The 12,020-nt window shown below is 54.0% G+C and overlaps 1 protein-coding gene and 1 long non-coding RNA gene across 5 annotated transcripts in view; one reads left to right on the top strand and one right to left on the bottom strand.

Annotated features, from left to right (window-relative positions):
* EML1 (EMAP like 1) overlaps positions 1 to 5,751 on the top strand; it is a 185,287-nt gene extending 179,536 nt beyond the window's left edge. For all 4 annotated transcript variants that reach the window (XM_025919403.2, XM_086708831.1, XM_086708830.1 and 1 more), the window contains 5 exons: positions 342 to 439; positions 545 to 632; positions 2,076 to 2,171; positions 3,383 to 3,513; positions 4,165 to 5,751. In XM_025919403.2, the coding sequence (XP_025775188.1) occupies positions 342 to 439; positions 545 to 632; positions 2,076 to 2,171; positions 3,383 to 3,513; positions 4,165 to 4,290 (539 nt within the window). In that variant the 3' untranslated portion in view covers positions 4,291 to 5,751. The remainder of the gene's footprint in view (positions 1 to 341; positions 440 to 544; positions 633 to 2,075; positions 2,172 to 3,382; positions 3,514 to 4,164) is intronic.
* LOC147579711 (uncharacterized) lies at positions 2,614 to 9,828 on the bottom strand. The gene is made up of 3 exons (XR_015252039.1): positions 9,215 to 9,828; positions 8,830 to 8,884; positions 2,614 to 5,976 (listed from the first exon to the last, which is right to left on the bottom strand). It is a non-coding gene; the product is annotated as an uncharacterized LOC147579711 (long non-coding RNA).
* Between the last annotated feature and the right edge of the window lie 2,192 nt (positions 9,829 to 12,020).

Genomic DNA, 12,020 nt, shown 5'->3' with positions numbered 1-12,020 from the left:
TGAGAACAGTGTGTGCGGAGGTCCGAGAGCCTGGCACATGGTGAGGAGCAAGGTGGCCACATCCTGGAGGGCCCTATGGGCCACCAAGGGAATGAGTCTCATCCTTCTGTGTCGGAGGGGCAGGGATGGGGTTCGTGAGGGGAGAGATCTGGTCAGGAGCAGATTTTCCAAAGACAGCTTTGCAAGGTACAGGACTCCCTGAAAAGCAAACTTTGCTCTCTGAATGGAGTCATTGATGTGGCTATTTTCTTTCTAAATCTGTCACGCAAACTAGCATCATCCCTCGTCATCGACGAGAGTTTATTTTTACCAATGGAAATGTCACCTGCGTATTTTTGCAGACGGGAACTTCTTAGCAATCGGCTCCCACGACAACTGCATCTACATCTACGGGGTCAGCGACAACGGGAGGAAGTACGCTCGCCTTGGCAAGTGCTCGGTAGGCGTTCTCACCGTTTCCGTGGAGACGGCTGTGGGCCTCACGGGTCAATAGTGCCAGGAACGTCCGAGGCAAGTGACACGCACCCTGCTTTCTCTCTCCCAGGGTCATTCCAGCTTCATTACTCACCTGGACTGGTCTGTGAACTCACAGTTCCTCGTGTCCAATTCCGGAGACTATGAAATCCTTTACTGTGAGTAGCACCCCGGGACGTGTCTGGGTTCAGATCACAGACAGCATTCACTCTGAGACGACTTCCCCGACGTCCTGGGCATGTAGCATCATCTCCAGGCCTCGGTTTCTTTTTCAATAAAACGGGAGTTGGGCAGGACGACCTCCAAGGTCCTTCCCGCCACTGAGATACTCGGGGGCTCGGGCCGACCCGGGCCCCTGTGGAGCAGAAGACCCAAGGCTCCAAAGAGGAGGAGGCCAAATCCTAGAGGGAGAGGCCTGAGGGGGACGATTGTGGCAGAAGCGAGGGGGCAGAGCCATCACAGCAAGAGGGACCCTTGTGAAGGCATCCCTCCAAAAAGGCAGAGACAGTGACGTCTCCCCTGCCTGGGGGTCGGGGGGGCTGGGGCGCCCTCCTCCCTCTCTCCCCACCCCTCCTGGCAGTGTCTGTGTCCAGGAAGGACCAGAGAACAGGGAGGAGAAGGGCCGGCACTCACTGAGCACGTGTAACATACGGTGCTCTGCTTCCTCAAATGTTTGCCAAGCACCTGCCGTGTGCCCAGCTCCGGGCTGAGCACAGGGCGTCACGGGGCATGAGGAGGGCCCGTGAGGGCATGAGGAAGGCATGAGGAGTTTCCACCCCGCTAGGTGATGCTAAAAAATGCCCCCAAGTTTACTTACATGTTCTGTCGTGATCCACAGCTCTCTCAGGCCTATCCCATTTTGTAGACGGGAAATCTGGGTTCAGATACGAGGCCGTAGGCATCGAGAGCCACTGGTTCAGAGACAGCCGTCCACGTGCTGAGGGAACCGGGCAGGCGGGGCTGCTGGCGGTGGAGGAAAGAGGGAAACAGCATGTGCCAGGACCACACCTCCCCCCCACAGGCCAGGCGGCACGGTCCTCCCTCCCCACCCTCTGAGGCCCGGCCTGACACAGGGCAGAAGTGGGGGGACACAGGTCAGGGGTCTAGAATCTTCTCTTCTCAGACATGGTCTCATACTTTGAGTTCCCGTTTGAGGAATTAATAAATCGCCTGGGTATGACTGGTGTCCGTCACTAACTCAGGGCTGAAGGGGTGTGTGTGTGTGTGTGTGTGTGTGTGTGTGTGTGTGTGTGTGTTGGGGGATAGCTGGGGAGCCTGACAGCAGGCAGGGCCCTGAGCAGGGAGGGGAGGCAGTGAGCAGGTGGAGGCACCCGGGACAGTCAAAGGACAGAGAAACCAGGCTGCAGGAAACAGACCCAGAGAAGGAGGTAGGAGGTGCTGTCCCCTCAGCCCCGCTGAGTCCCCAGGGCTTGGGCACAGTTCCCGCTCTGAGCACAGCTCCCGTGGGGCCGGGAAGGGGCAGGGGTCGCACTCCACAGTCCTCTGTAGCGGCCGGGGCACGGCTGTAGGGCACAGCCTGGTCAGGGGAGGAGAGGGGACTTGGGTGTGGGTGTCACCAGACTTGGATTTGCTTTTTCCAGGGGTGCCCTCTGCTTGTAAGCAAGTCGTAAGTGTGGAAACCACGAGAGACATTGAATGGGCTACGTACACCTGCACTTTGGGGTTCCACGTCTTTGGTAAGTTTTCTACAGCTTTCGTTCAGTTCAAACATAAGATGTATCCACTTGCAGAATATTTCTCTCATAGTCGTGAACTCTCACGGCCCCCACTTCTGTCAGACCCCTCCGATGCCACGTGAGCCCTGCAAGGACACCCGCCCTGTGGCTCCCAGGGGAAGGGCCAGGCGAGAACCGGGAAGATAGGTTTTCACCCTTTTCAATTGTATGAAACTAGTCTTGACATAAATGCTCTAGGATCTTCTCATCCGAGGTTGTGCCAGACTTCCTGGGGAGATGGGCCAGATGGCACTCAAGCCACGTATTTATCATTTGTTAGAATTATTATATTGTCTCGTTTCTTTAACTGAAATTTCCTACTTCCTTTAAAGGTCAGATCGGAATATATTTATAAACGATCTCAAGTAAATTACCACCGTTTAGAATAAGAAAGAAAAGACAGTATTTATCATCTCTTTTTGTAAGACCATGAGTCAGTAAGTTGATCAGAACTGCACAAATTTCTTTAGAGCTGGCATTTTGTCATCCTCTGGTATAAGTGCTAGGGACCCCGGGTTTACCCTCCAGTTGAGAAACGGATGCACATCCAGCTGTCTCATATCCAAAGTCATTGGGACCAAAAGCGTTTCCCGGAGCGACGGTCAGGAGACACTACCCCGCCCCAGACCAGGCTCCAGGCCCATGGCAGGCAGACACTGCACCTGCCAGATGCTACCAGGCAAGCCGCAGCCCCAGAGAGCTGACACCAAGGCCCAGGCAGGGTTAAAAAGTCCTTTGGAGAGACTGTCACATATAAAGAGTTACCGCGAAAAAACAAAAGTTAGGAAACTGCAGGCTGAGGACTAGTCGGCTTCCTCTCAGGTGCTTTGGGAATAAAGGAAAGGCACTGGGTCCAAAACCAGAGTTTCTGGCACTGCCTCTGCTGTAGGGTCAAGAAGGGGCCCCTGAAAGATGTGATGGCCCAGAAAGCCCGCCATGGCTGCTCCCGTGCGGTGGAACCGACTACACATTGAGGGGTGACCTGGGAGAGGTCTGGCGCGAGATGACCGCGGACAGGCTAGGAGCCGGGTCAAAGCGCTCTTTTGGCCCTGCCTTCGAAACCCAGGGGCTTTCGGCCATCTTATCTCCTTGAGAGCTCGGTGGCAGTCCCCGTGCAGTGTGGCCTAGTGCTTCTGGAGTTTTCGGTGCTCTGTCTGTGGTCTTCATTTTAGGAGTGTGGCCAGAAGGCTCGGACGGAACCGACATCAATGCTGTCTGTCGGGCCCACGAGAGAAAACTCCTGTCCACTGGCGATGATTTCGGCAAAGTGCACCTCTTCTCTTACCCCTGCTCACAGTTCAGGGTAAGGTCCTCTGGACTGACCCTGCCCTCAGGGCGCGTGCGTTCTGGCCTGAACTGGCTGTTCGGTAATGGATAATTGATAGAAAGGCACCGTGAGGGAACCTGCCGGTCGCACGTGCAGACGTGACCCTGTCATCTCGCTGTCCTAGAGCTCTTCCGGGCTCCCCGCTGCTCTCTGGGGAGAACCCGCACCCACGAAGCCCTTCGAGCTGCCTTGTCTACCTCGGTGGCTTCCTTCATGGGCCTCACGCCTCTCCCCTCACCAGGCTGTCCCTGCTCCTGCCCCATCCCTACTGAGCTGAGCCAACACCAGTGCCCAGAACCCCCTTCCTTGTCCTTCCCAGACCTGACGTCCTCCGGCCTTCACCCTCAACCCCTGGCCCTGCTGGGTCCCTCCCTTGGGTTGGCCCCATGCCTGGTACAGCCCCCTGGTACTGAACATGTCCCAGCCCGGAACAGTCATCTGCCTGTGTCTGTCCCCCAGCCAGGCCAGATTCTCGGCGTACAGGGAGGGCCTCCGTGTCATTTATCTCCGCGTCCCTCCTGTGCAGGTGCACAGGTGAGAGCTGCTGAGTGAGGGAGGAATTCTAGCACCTTCCGACTGCACATGGTGCGCTCTGCGCTAAGCTCTTTCTGTGTCCTTCTTCCCCAGGCTCCTAGCCACATCTACGGTGGACACAGCAGTCACGTCACCAACGTCGACTTCCTCTGTGGCGACAGCCATCTCATCTCCACGGGTGGCAAGGACACAAGCATCATGCAATGGCGGGTCATTTAGTCCCAGCGAGAACCACGGGGAGCGGAACAGGGGCCGGCACGGACTCGTGCTCCGCCCCGCCACTGTGATTTCTGTTTTGTTTGAGAAGTTCTGACAAACCTCAGGAAAACCACTCCCTCTACCAGTCACCTTAGCTTAGCGCACCAGTGAGCGTCACACCGGATCAGTGGTTCACGGTTCTCCTCTGTTGTACAGTCTACAAAACAGTGCACATTTAAGATTAAAAAAGATGCCAAGGTTTACATTACGGCGACAGCAACAGAAGTGACTGGCATATCCTTCGTAACTTTTCTACGAACCCTTCAAACCTGGTCACAGAATGCCTTTTAAAATATTGTACATAGGCTTTCCTATTTCACCATCTAGCTCGCCAAGTCAAGTATCTATGAAAACGATGAGGTACCGAATTGTGATCGCCGTTGGCTAATTGGTCCTGAAAAGGATAAACCGAATGTGAAAGGGAGTGGGTGACTGATTCGCACAGCCGGATCAGGCAGGGCAGATAGGACTTCATTGGGCTACATTTTCCAAGGGTTCGCTCAGTCCTCCCTCTGGGAGGCTGATGAGAAAGGGGTTGTATTCTCCTTGTGTTAAGCAGATTGTGCTCCAGGTCAATTAAGTATGTCAGCGGGGCATATAGGCATTGCAGAGTTTCAGTCACACTGTCTGCCTGACCGGATGCAGTCAGCCGCTTCACACCCTTCTGTTCCCCACTCACGTGGCCTGGAGAGTGGCAAAGACATTGAGCCACCTTCCTCTGTATAGTAATTGGCATGATACGGTATTGTACTTGTATAGGACTATAGCAATTCCTAATAAATACAGAAGGCTAGGCTTTACTATTTTATGCTCATGGACATTGTATATTTGTATTTTAAGACCAAGTAGACCAAGTCAAAACGGTATCTCTTAAGTGTACAATAAACCCACAGCGGGGAGAAGTTCTGGAAGGTTCCACCAGGTACCAAGGGCAGCTTCTTTTCCCGTCTCTTGTGCCTGGGTGGCTCATCACGCTACAAAATAAGATTGCGTTCTGACGACTAAAACACAGATGGCATACATTTGTCAAGAAGGCCTTATCCATTTGGACTGTGTGACAGATTGAAATTTATTGTTTACATTGGGGAATGTATCTCAGATTTTAAAATAGAAGAGTAATAAACAGACTTCAAAACAAACGCTAAGATTTCTACTTGTTCTAGGCCAGGAAATGAATGGAATTATCTGACCTCCACGGTGCTGGTTGTTCAGAGTGGCTGATTAAGCACAACACTTGGAAGCATTTCTATCACAGCTCCCGCCTGCTGCGGACGGGCAGGGCACCAGTAACCAGCGTCTATTAAAGATGAATCTGTTTGTATGTATCCTTATCAAATATATTCTATGATGAGATTAAATCTGAAAAGGATTTCTTATCGACCTATAACCATGAAACTATATAAATTAAAAGATTTAAAATTAGATACGATTCACACTATATTCTGTTCCACATACATATTTTTTTTTTTTCTCACCTGGGTCATTGGCAAATGACACCGTAGTTTGCGTATGGTGTGGAAGCCAGTGATCAGATCAGATGCCCTTGGGGAATTCGGCTTGCGGTCGCCTGGCTGGCTCAGTCGGGGGAGCACGTGACCCGTGATCTCGGGGCTGTGCGTTCGAGCCCCGCGTTGGGGGTAGAGACTGCTAAAATAAATAAATAAATAAAAACTTTTTTTTTTTTTTTAATTCAGCTGACTTACCATACCTAGTCGTTATTTTACTTGGTTATGTAATACCGGCAAAAACGATGATCTCCACATTCAGAATTAGGGGAATACCCAGCTCAGGGAAGGGGAAAGGGACCCATTATTGAATCGTGAGCTAGAAGAGCTACTTTTATTTCTGTACACGTCCGTTGTTCTCCAGGCTCAGTCACGGAAAAAGGATATTTATATACACTATTCCCTATTACTGCCATCGTCACATTTGTATGCATTTTAAATGGAATTCTTTTTTTTTTTTTTTTTAAAGAAGATTTTTTTTTTTTTCAACGTTTATTTATTTTTGGGACAGAGAGAGACACAGCATGAACGGGGGAGGGGCAGAGAGAGAGGGAGACACAGAATCGGAAACAGGCTCCAGGCTCTGAGCCATCAGCCCAGAGCCCGACGCGGGGCTCGAACTCACGGACCGCGAGATCGTGACCTGGCTGAAGTCGGACGCTTAACCGACTGCGCCACCCAGGCGCCCCTAAATGGAATTCTTTAAACAGCCCAGTATGAGCCTCGTAGGCATTCATCACTCTCCGGTTCACTCATCAGTAGGGCCGGCAGTGGTCAAGTACCCCCACTGTTCCCTGTGGGGCGACGAGGCCCTGACCCTCCAAGACCCCGCTGGGACAAGAGGCCCCGGACGCAGAGGCGGATGCCGGGCCTCTTCCTCCCAGTGGCCGCGGCCACATCAGCTCAGCATGGCTGCGGAGGGTGACGGCTGTCGCCCTGATCTCGGTGAGGTGCGGCCGGCGCGGACCAGGCTGCGGCGGCGGAAGGGGAGAAGCGAAGGGATGGTCCGAGGGAGGTTTAGCAGGGAACGTCGGCAGGTGAAGGGTCGCGTGTGGGCAGGGGGTGAACCCGGCTCCCCGACTCTTCTGTGGTCAGATGGCCGCGCCCCTGGCGAAGACACACAGGGCACTGCGAGTTGGAAAGAGGAGAATGAGCCGGTCCTGGGACGGATGCGGTGAGGCGAGGGGCCTCTGTGACATCCGAGTACAAAGTGCAGAAGTAGGTGTTCGGCCAGCAGGCTCCGAGCAGAAATCCAGCGGCAGGTGCCACCGCGGGGCTCTCCACAGAAGGCCTCCGTGGCCGAGACTGCAGGGGCTGGTCCGGCCGAGCGAGGAGAGGGCCTCTGACCCAGCCAGGGGTGCTGGGGATTCCATGGCCCGCAAAGGAGCGCCTTGAGGAAGGCCGGGAGAGCGATGGTCCACCCGAGGGCCCACCCAGGCATCTTCCCGACCCCCCAACTTTGTTGAGCCACTACTCCCGCTGCCCAAAGTTGCACGTTCTACCTGTTAATCGTTTTTTCTGCGACCTGGGACAGACTCCCATCCTGGGAGCTTCAAGGCAGAGAAGCGCGTTGAAGGGGCCACGTCTGAGTCCCTCTGGCCTCCTCGGACGGGGTCCGTCTAATCGCACAACTGGGGAGGCAGCTGTTTGGTGTAAACGAGCAAGAAACGTGTACTTATTACAAGGTAGAAACGGATTCCCGGTTCTTCCTACTGACACGGTGGTTTGCTCCCTTTGAACTTTATGGAAAATGTCAAACGTCCACAAAAGTAGTGAGAGCCTCCCACGGGGCTTCAAAAGTTACCGACATTCGGAGAATCTTGATTCCTCTGCGTCCCCTGCTTTTGGGGGCGGGGAGGACAGGAGTGTTTTCAGAGCAGGTCCAGGCCAGCAAATCATTCACCTGTGAATAACTTGAGGCTGCCACTTTGAGGAGAGCAGCTTATTTTCTGTAACCGCCGCAACACCATCACGGCTGACGAACTGAACAGTGATGGCTTGTGGTCCGGTACCCAGCCCGCGTTCAAATGTCTCAAGTTGTCAACCCAGCCACGTCTCTCTGCCAGGCACCGCCCGGGGCCACCATACAACCATACTAAGTACAGGACACACAGCCCGCCTCCAAGCCTGGGGGCGGGGCTCAAGCCCACACGGGCAGCTTAGCTCAGGACGCTTCTCCAGAACCCACTTCTGCCCCCCCCTCCCAGCTCGCAGCCCGTCCGCACCCTGCCCCTCCCACGCCCTGCCCCTGGTCCCCTGGGGAAACTCCCCTTCTGGGTCACCCAGCCTGGATCTTTCCCACCTCGGCTGGCAGGTGAGACCCAGACCGGCGGGACACAGGGAGCAAGCCGCTCGCTCAGAAATCTCGGCTCCCCTTGGAGGGAGGAGCCGGGTTCATGGGCAGCAGAGTTCCAGCCCCTCCACTCTCTCCCGGGCGTCTCAAGAAGAAGAGGACACAGGCTCCTGCCACCGTGGGGCCAGGAACCCGGGGTTGGCATACACACTTTCCTGCTATCTTTGGTCACATGAGCACCCCACACTCAGGAAACCTAAGGGAGGGGTGAGGTTGAGGGCTGGAGAACACAGAATTTGCCGGAGCTCATAATGTGGATGAGTTAGCAACAAATTTGGTTATTTGGGCTGAGAGCAAAGTAGGTGCTGGAGCAGCCATGAAATGAAGACTGAAAAAAGCAATCCTCAAGGCTAGATTTAAACCTAAAGCCCACCTCCCCTCCCCAGGCCGCCACTGGCTTCGGGTGCGCCACCTGGTGGAAGAAAAGAAAACAGCCGGCTTCTCAGCCTCCCGCTTGCCAGCCCAACCGGGTTCTGACCTCGTTCCACTGCGAGTGTGGAGGAGAAAGGAAAACGCTTCTATGACGACGAGGATTTCTACTCCTGGATGGAGCAGGTGATTCAACCGGCCCTCCTCAAGGAGCTTTCAGAGGTCCTCAGAGAGCTCCAACATTGCAGGTGGTCTCACCCGGGTCCCCCTCACCTGGGTAAAGGTGTTCCGAGTGGTAGCTTCTTCCCCTCCACCCCTCCAGGAGTTCCTGTGGACAGGATCCAAGATGACTCCACCCGGGTTCTCTGTGCCTCCCGTGCCCTGACACCAGTAGGGGGGGGGGCGGTTACTTCTTCCCACACACAGCCTTCTCTGGGCTTCTGGATGAGAGTCACCTCCTGCCTTTAGATTTTCAGCCATCAGTCTACCAATGGCTGGGGACACACGCCAAGGGCTCCAGGGGCTTGGTGTGAGAGAGGAGCAACCCCACCCCTCCCTCTTGGGAGAAAGGAGTCTGGGATCAACAGCTCAACTTGGCCAGTAAGAAATCCCCCTTACAAATACTTTTTCAAAATTCCAATTCCCAACCCTTTTATACCCAGAACATGGATGAGGGAGTGAGGACGTCTCTTGGGAACCTCCTCGGTGAATTCTGCCCGTGGTCTAGCAGCACCTTTGGACGGTGGTATCCACTGGATCTCGGCTCCTCTACTGAAATGTCACTTCATCTCGCTACACGACACCTGGCTACACGGCTGCTGTAAATATCCTCGCAGCTTCTTTGTGTATATGAGCAAGTTTGGCACAGCCCCTGGGGGTGGGACACCAGTTTTCTAGGGCACAGCTTCACCAGATCCTGCCCAGTCTTTACGCTTGGCTGTGGCCCCTGCAGAGTTCTTGCTTCCGGGCCGACATTCACCTGCAGCTCTGAGAGGTGGGATCATTCTTGCCCCTCTCTGAAGATGAAGAGACAGAGAATGAGGAAGCTAGAGGTGCTTGCCCAAGGCTGCCCAGCTAGCCGGTGGCAGAGCGAAGGGTGACACTCCCGGGTCTCCTGAGCTGTGTTCCACGCCAGCGTTCTCAGACCGATGCTCTGCAGAGCGCCATTCAAGAAGTTGCTCCCACAGGGTTTCCGAATGACTTTAGCAAGTGCCACATACTGTGCACGGTGTGCAGTAAATAGGGACTCGAGCACAGGTTGCCTGTTTACTGCATCGAAAACTCTATAATAAAGAAGTCTGTGTACATTGGCATCTCCTACACTTGAGCATTGGGCACTTTTGCTCCCATGACGCTGCTTATTGGCCACGGACCAACGTTCCATGGCATACCATCTTGGGAAACACTGTGGGAGAAGGTTAGTCATACAGAAGCTTAATATAACAAAGAAGTGAAACAGAACCCAGATGCCAAACGATTCTCCATTCCTTCCCGCCCCCCCCCCCCCCGACTTAGAAGTAGCACTGTGTCCCGACTTCAATCATGGCAGGTCTGTGGCATCACAGAAGGGATTTTCAGAAACTCAGACACTGCAGGAAACCTGCTTTTTCCTTGTTCAGGCATGTTCGTTCCTGCATCTTCTTCCCACAATAAGACAACTCCCAGGCTCAGGCATCAGCCAGGAGCAGTGGATGCAGAAGACCCAGCATGCTCAGGACAGCCAGATAGGGAGATCTAAAGTCCAGGAGGGCAGCCAAGCAGCCAGGACACTCTTACCTCCCTGGAGGTACTCTGGCTGAACCCCACAGCAGGGGTCCCTCGTGCAATGGTGGTACTGCAGGGGAACTCAGGGGTCATCTTGTGGGAGTAATTCCCAAAGTGTGTTCCCTGAAACATTGATACCACAAAGTGTTAACAGACCCTGGGTTGGGGCTTTTAATGTGGATCTTCTCAAAATTTTTAATACATGAATTGCATTGTGAGTCCAGAGGGGCCACTGTGGCCATTCATCTATCCACCCAGCCACCCATCCATCCATCCATCCATCCACCCATCCATCTATCCATCTACCCATCCACCCACCCATCCACCCACCCATCCATCCACCCATTCACCCACCCATCCATCCATCCACCCACCCATCCACCCATCCATCCACCCACCTACCCATCCATACACCCATCCACCCACCCATCTACCCACCCACCCATCCACTCATCCATCCATCCATCCACCCACCCACCCATCCACCCACCCATCCACCCATCCATCCACCCATCCATCCATCCATCCATCCATCCACCCATCCATCCACCCACTTACCCATCCACCCACCCATCCATCCACCCATCCATCCACCCATCCATCCACCCATCCATCCACCCACCTACCCATCCACCCATCCATCCATCCATTCATCCACCCACCCATCCACCCATCCACCCACCCATATACCCATCCATCCATCCATCCATCCACCCTTCCATCCATCCATCCATCCATGCATCCATCCATCCATTCAGTCATCCATCCATCCATCCATCCATCCTCCCATCCATCCATCTACCCATCCACCCATCCATCCATCCACCCACCCACCCACCCATCCATCCACCCATCCACCCACCCACTTACCCATCCACCCACCCATCCATCCACCCATCCACCCACCCATCTACCCATCCACCCACCCATCCATCCATCCATCCACCCATCCATCCATCCATCCATCCTCCCATCCATCCATCCATCCATCCACCCATCCACCCACCCATCCATCCATCCATCCACCCATCATCCAGCAAGCACCATCTCCTACAATGAGCCAGGCACCATCCTAGGACTAGGGATACCACATGATACCACGGTTCTTGCTCTCATGAAGCAAGACAGCTGGAGGTAGGCAGAGAGGGGCCAGTGGTGATGGAGGCTACTTGAGCCTCAGCACTCAGTAAAGTGGTCTTTGAGCAGAGATTCAAGTGACAGTGTGAGGACCCAAACCTTGTGGCCACCTAGGGGAGGCTGTCTGCAAGGCAGAGTTCCTGGGAGCACACCTGGTAAAGAAACACTGTTTTGTTCAGCCCCTTCTTCTATAGACATAGAAACCAAAGCCTTCATTAAACAGGGATTTACCCAAGATCACTGTGACCTTGACAGGGACAGCCCTTAGCTGCCCTAGTTTGTTTCTTTTTATAAAATGAAGTTTAAGGGCATCTGGGTGGCTCAGTGATTTGAGCATCCAACTCTTGATTTCAGCTCAGGTCATGATCTCATCACTCGTGGGACCAAGTCTCACGTTGGGCTCTATGCTGACAGCAAGGACCCTGCTTGGGAGTCTCTCTCTCGCTCTTTTTCTGTTCCTCCCCCATCCACGTGCATGCTGGCTGGCTCTCCCTCTCTCTCAAAATAAATAAATCTTTAAAAAAAATGAAGTTTACTGTATTTTTAAATAAGATATTCTCACT

This window comes from Puma concolor, chromosome B3 (genome assembly GCF_028749965.1).
Source record: "Puma concolor isolate L17-30 chromosome B3, mPumCon1.1.hap2, whole genome shotgun sequence".
Taxonomy (NCBI): Eukaryota; Metazoa; Chordata; class Mammalia; order Carnivora; family Felidae; genus Puma; species Puma concolor.
Note: the sequence above shows the minus strand (reverse complement) of the source record. Positions and strands in the feature narration are given on the sequence as shown.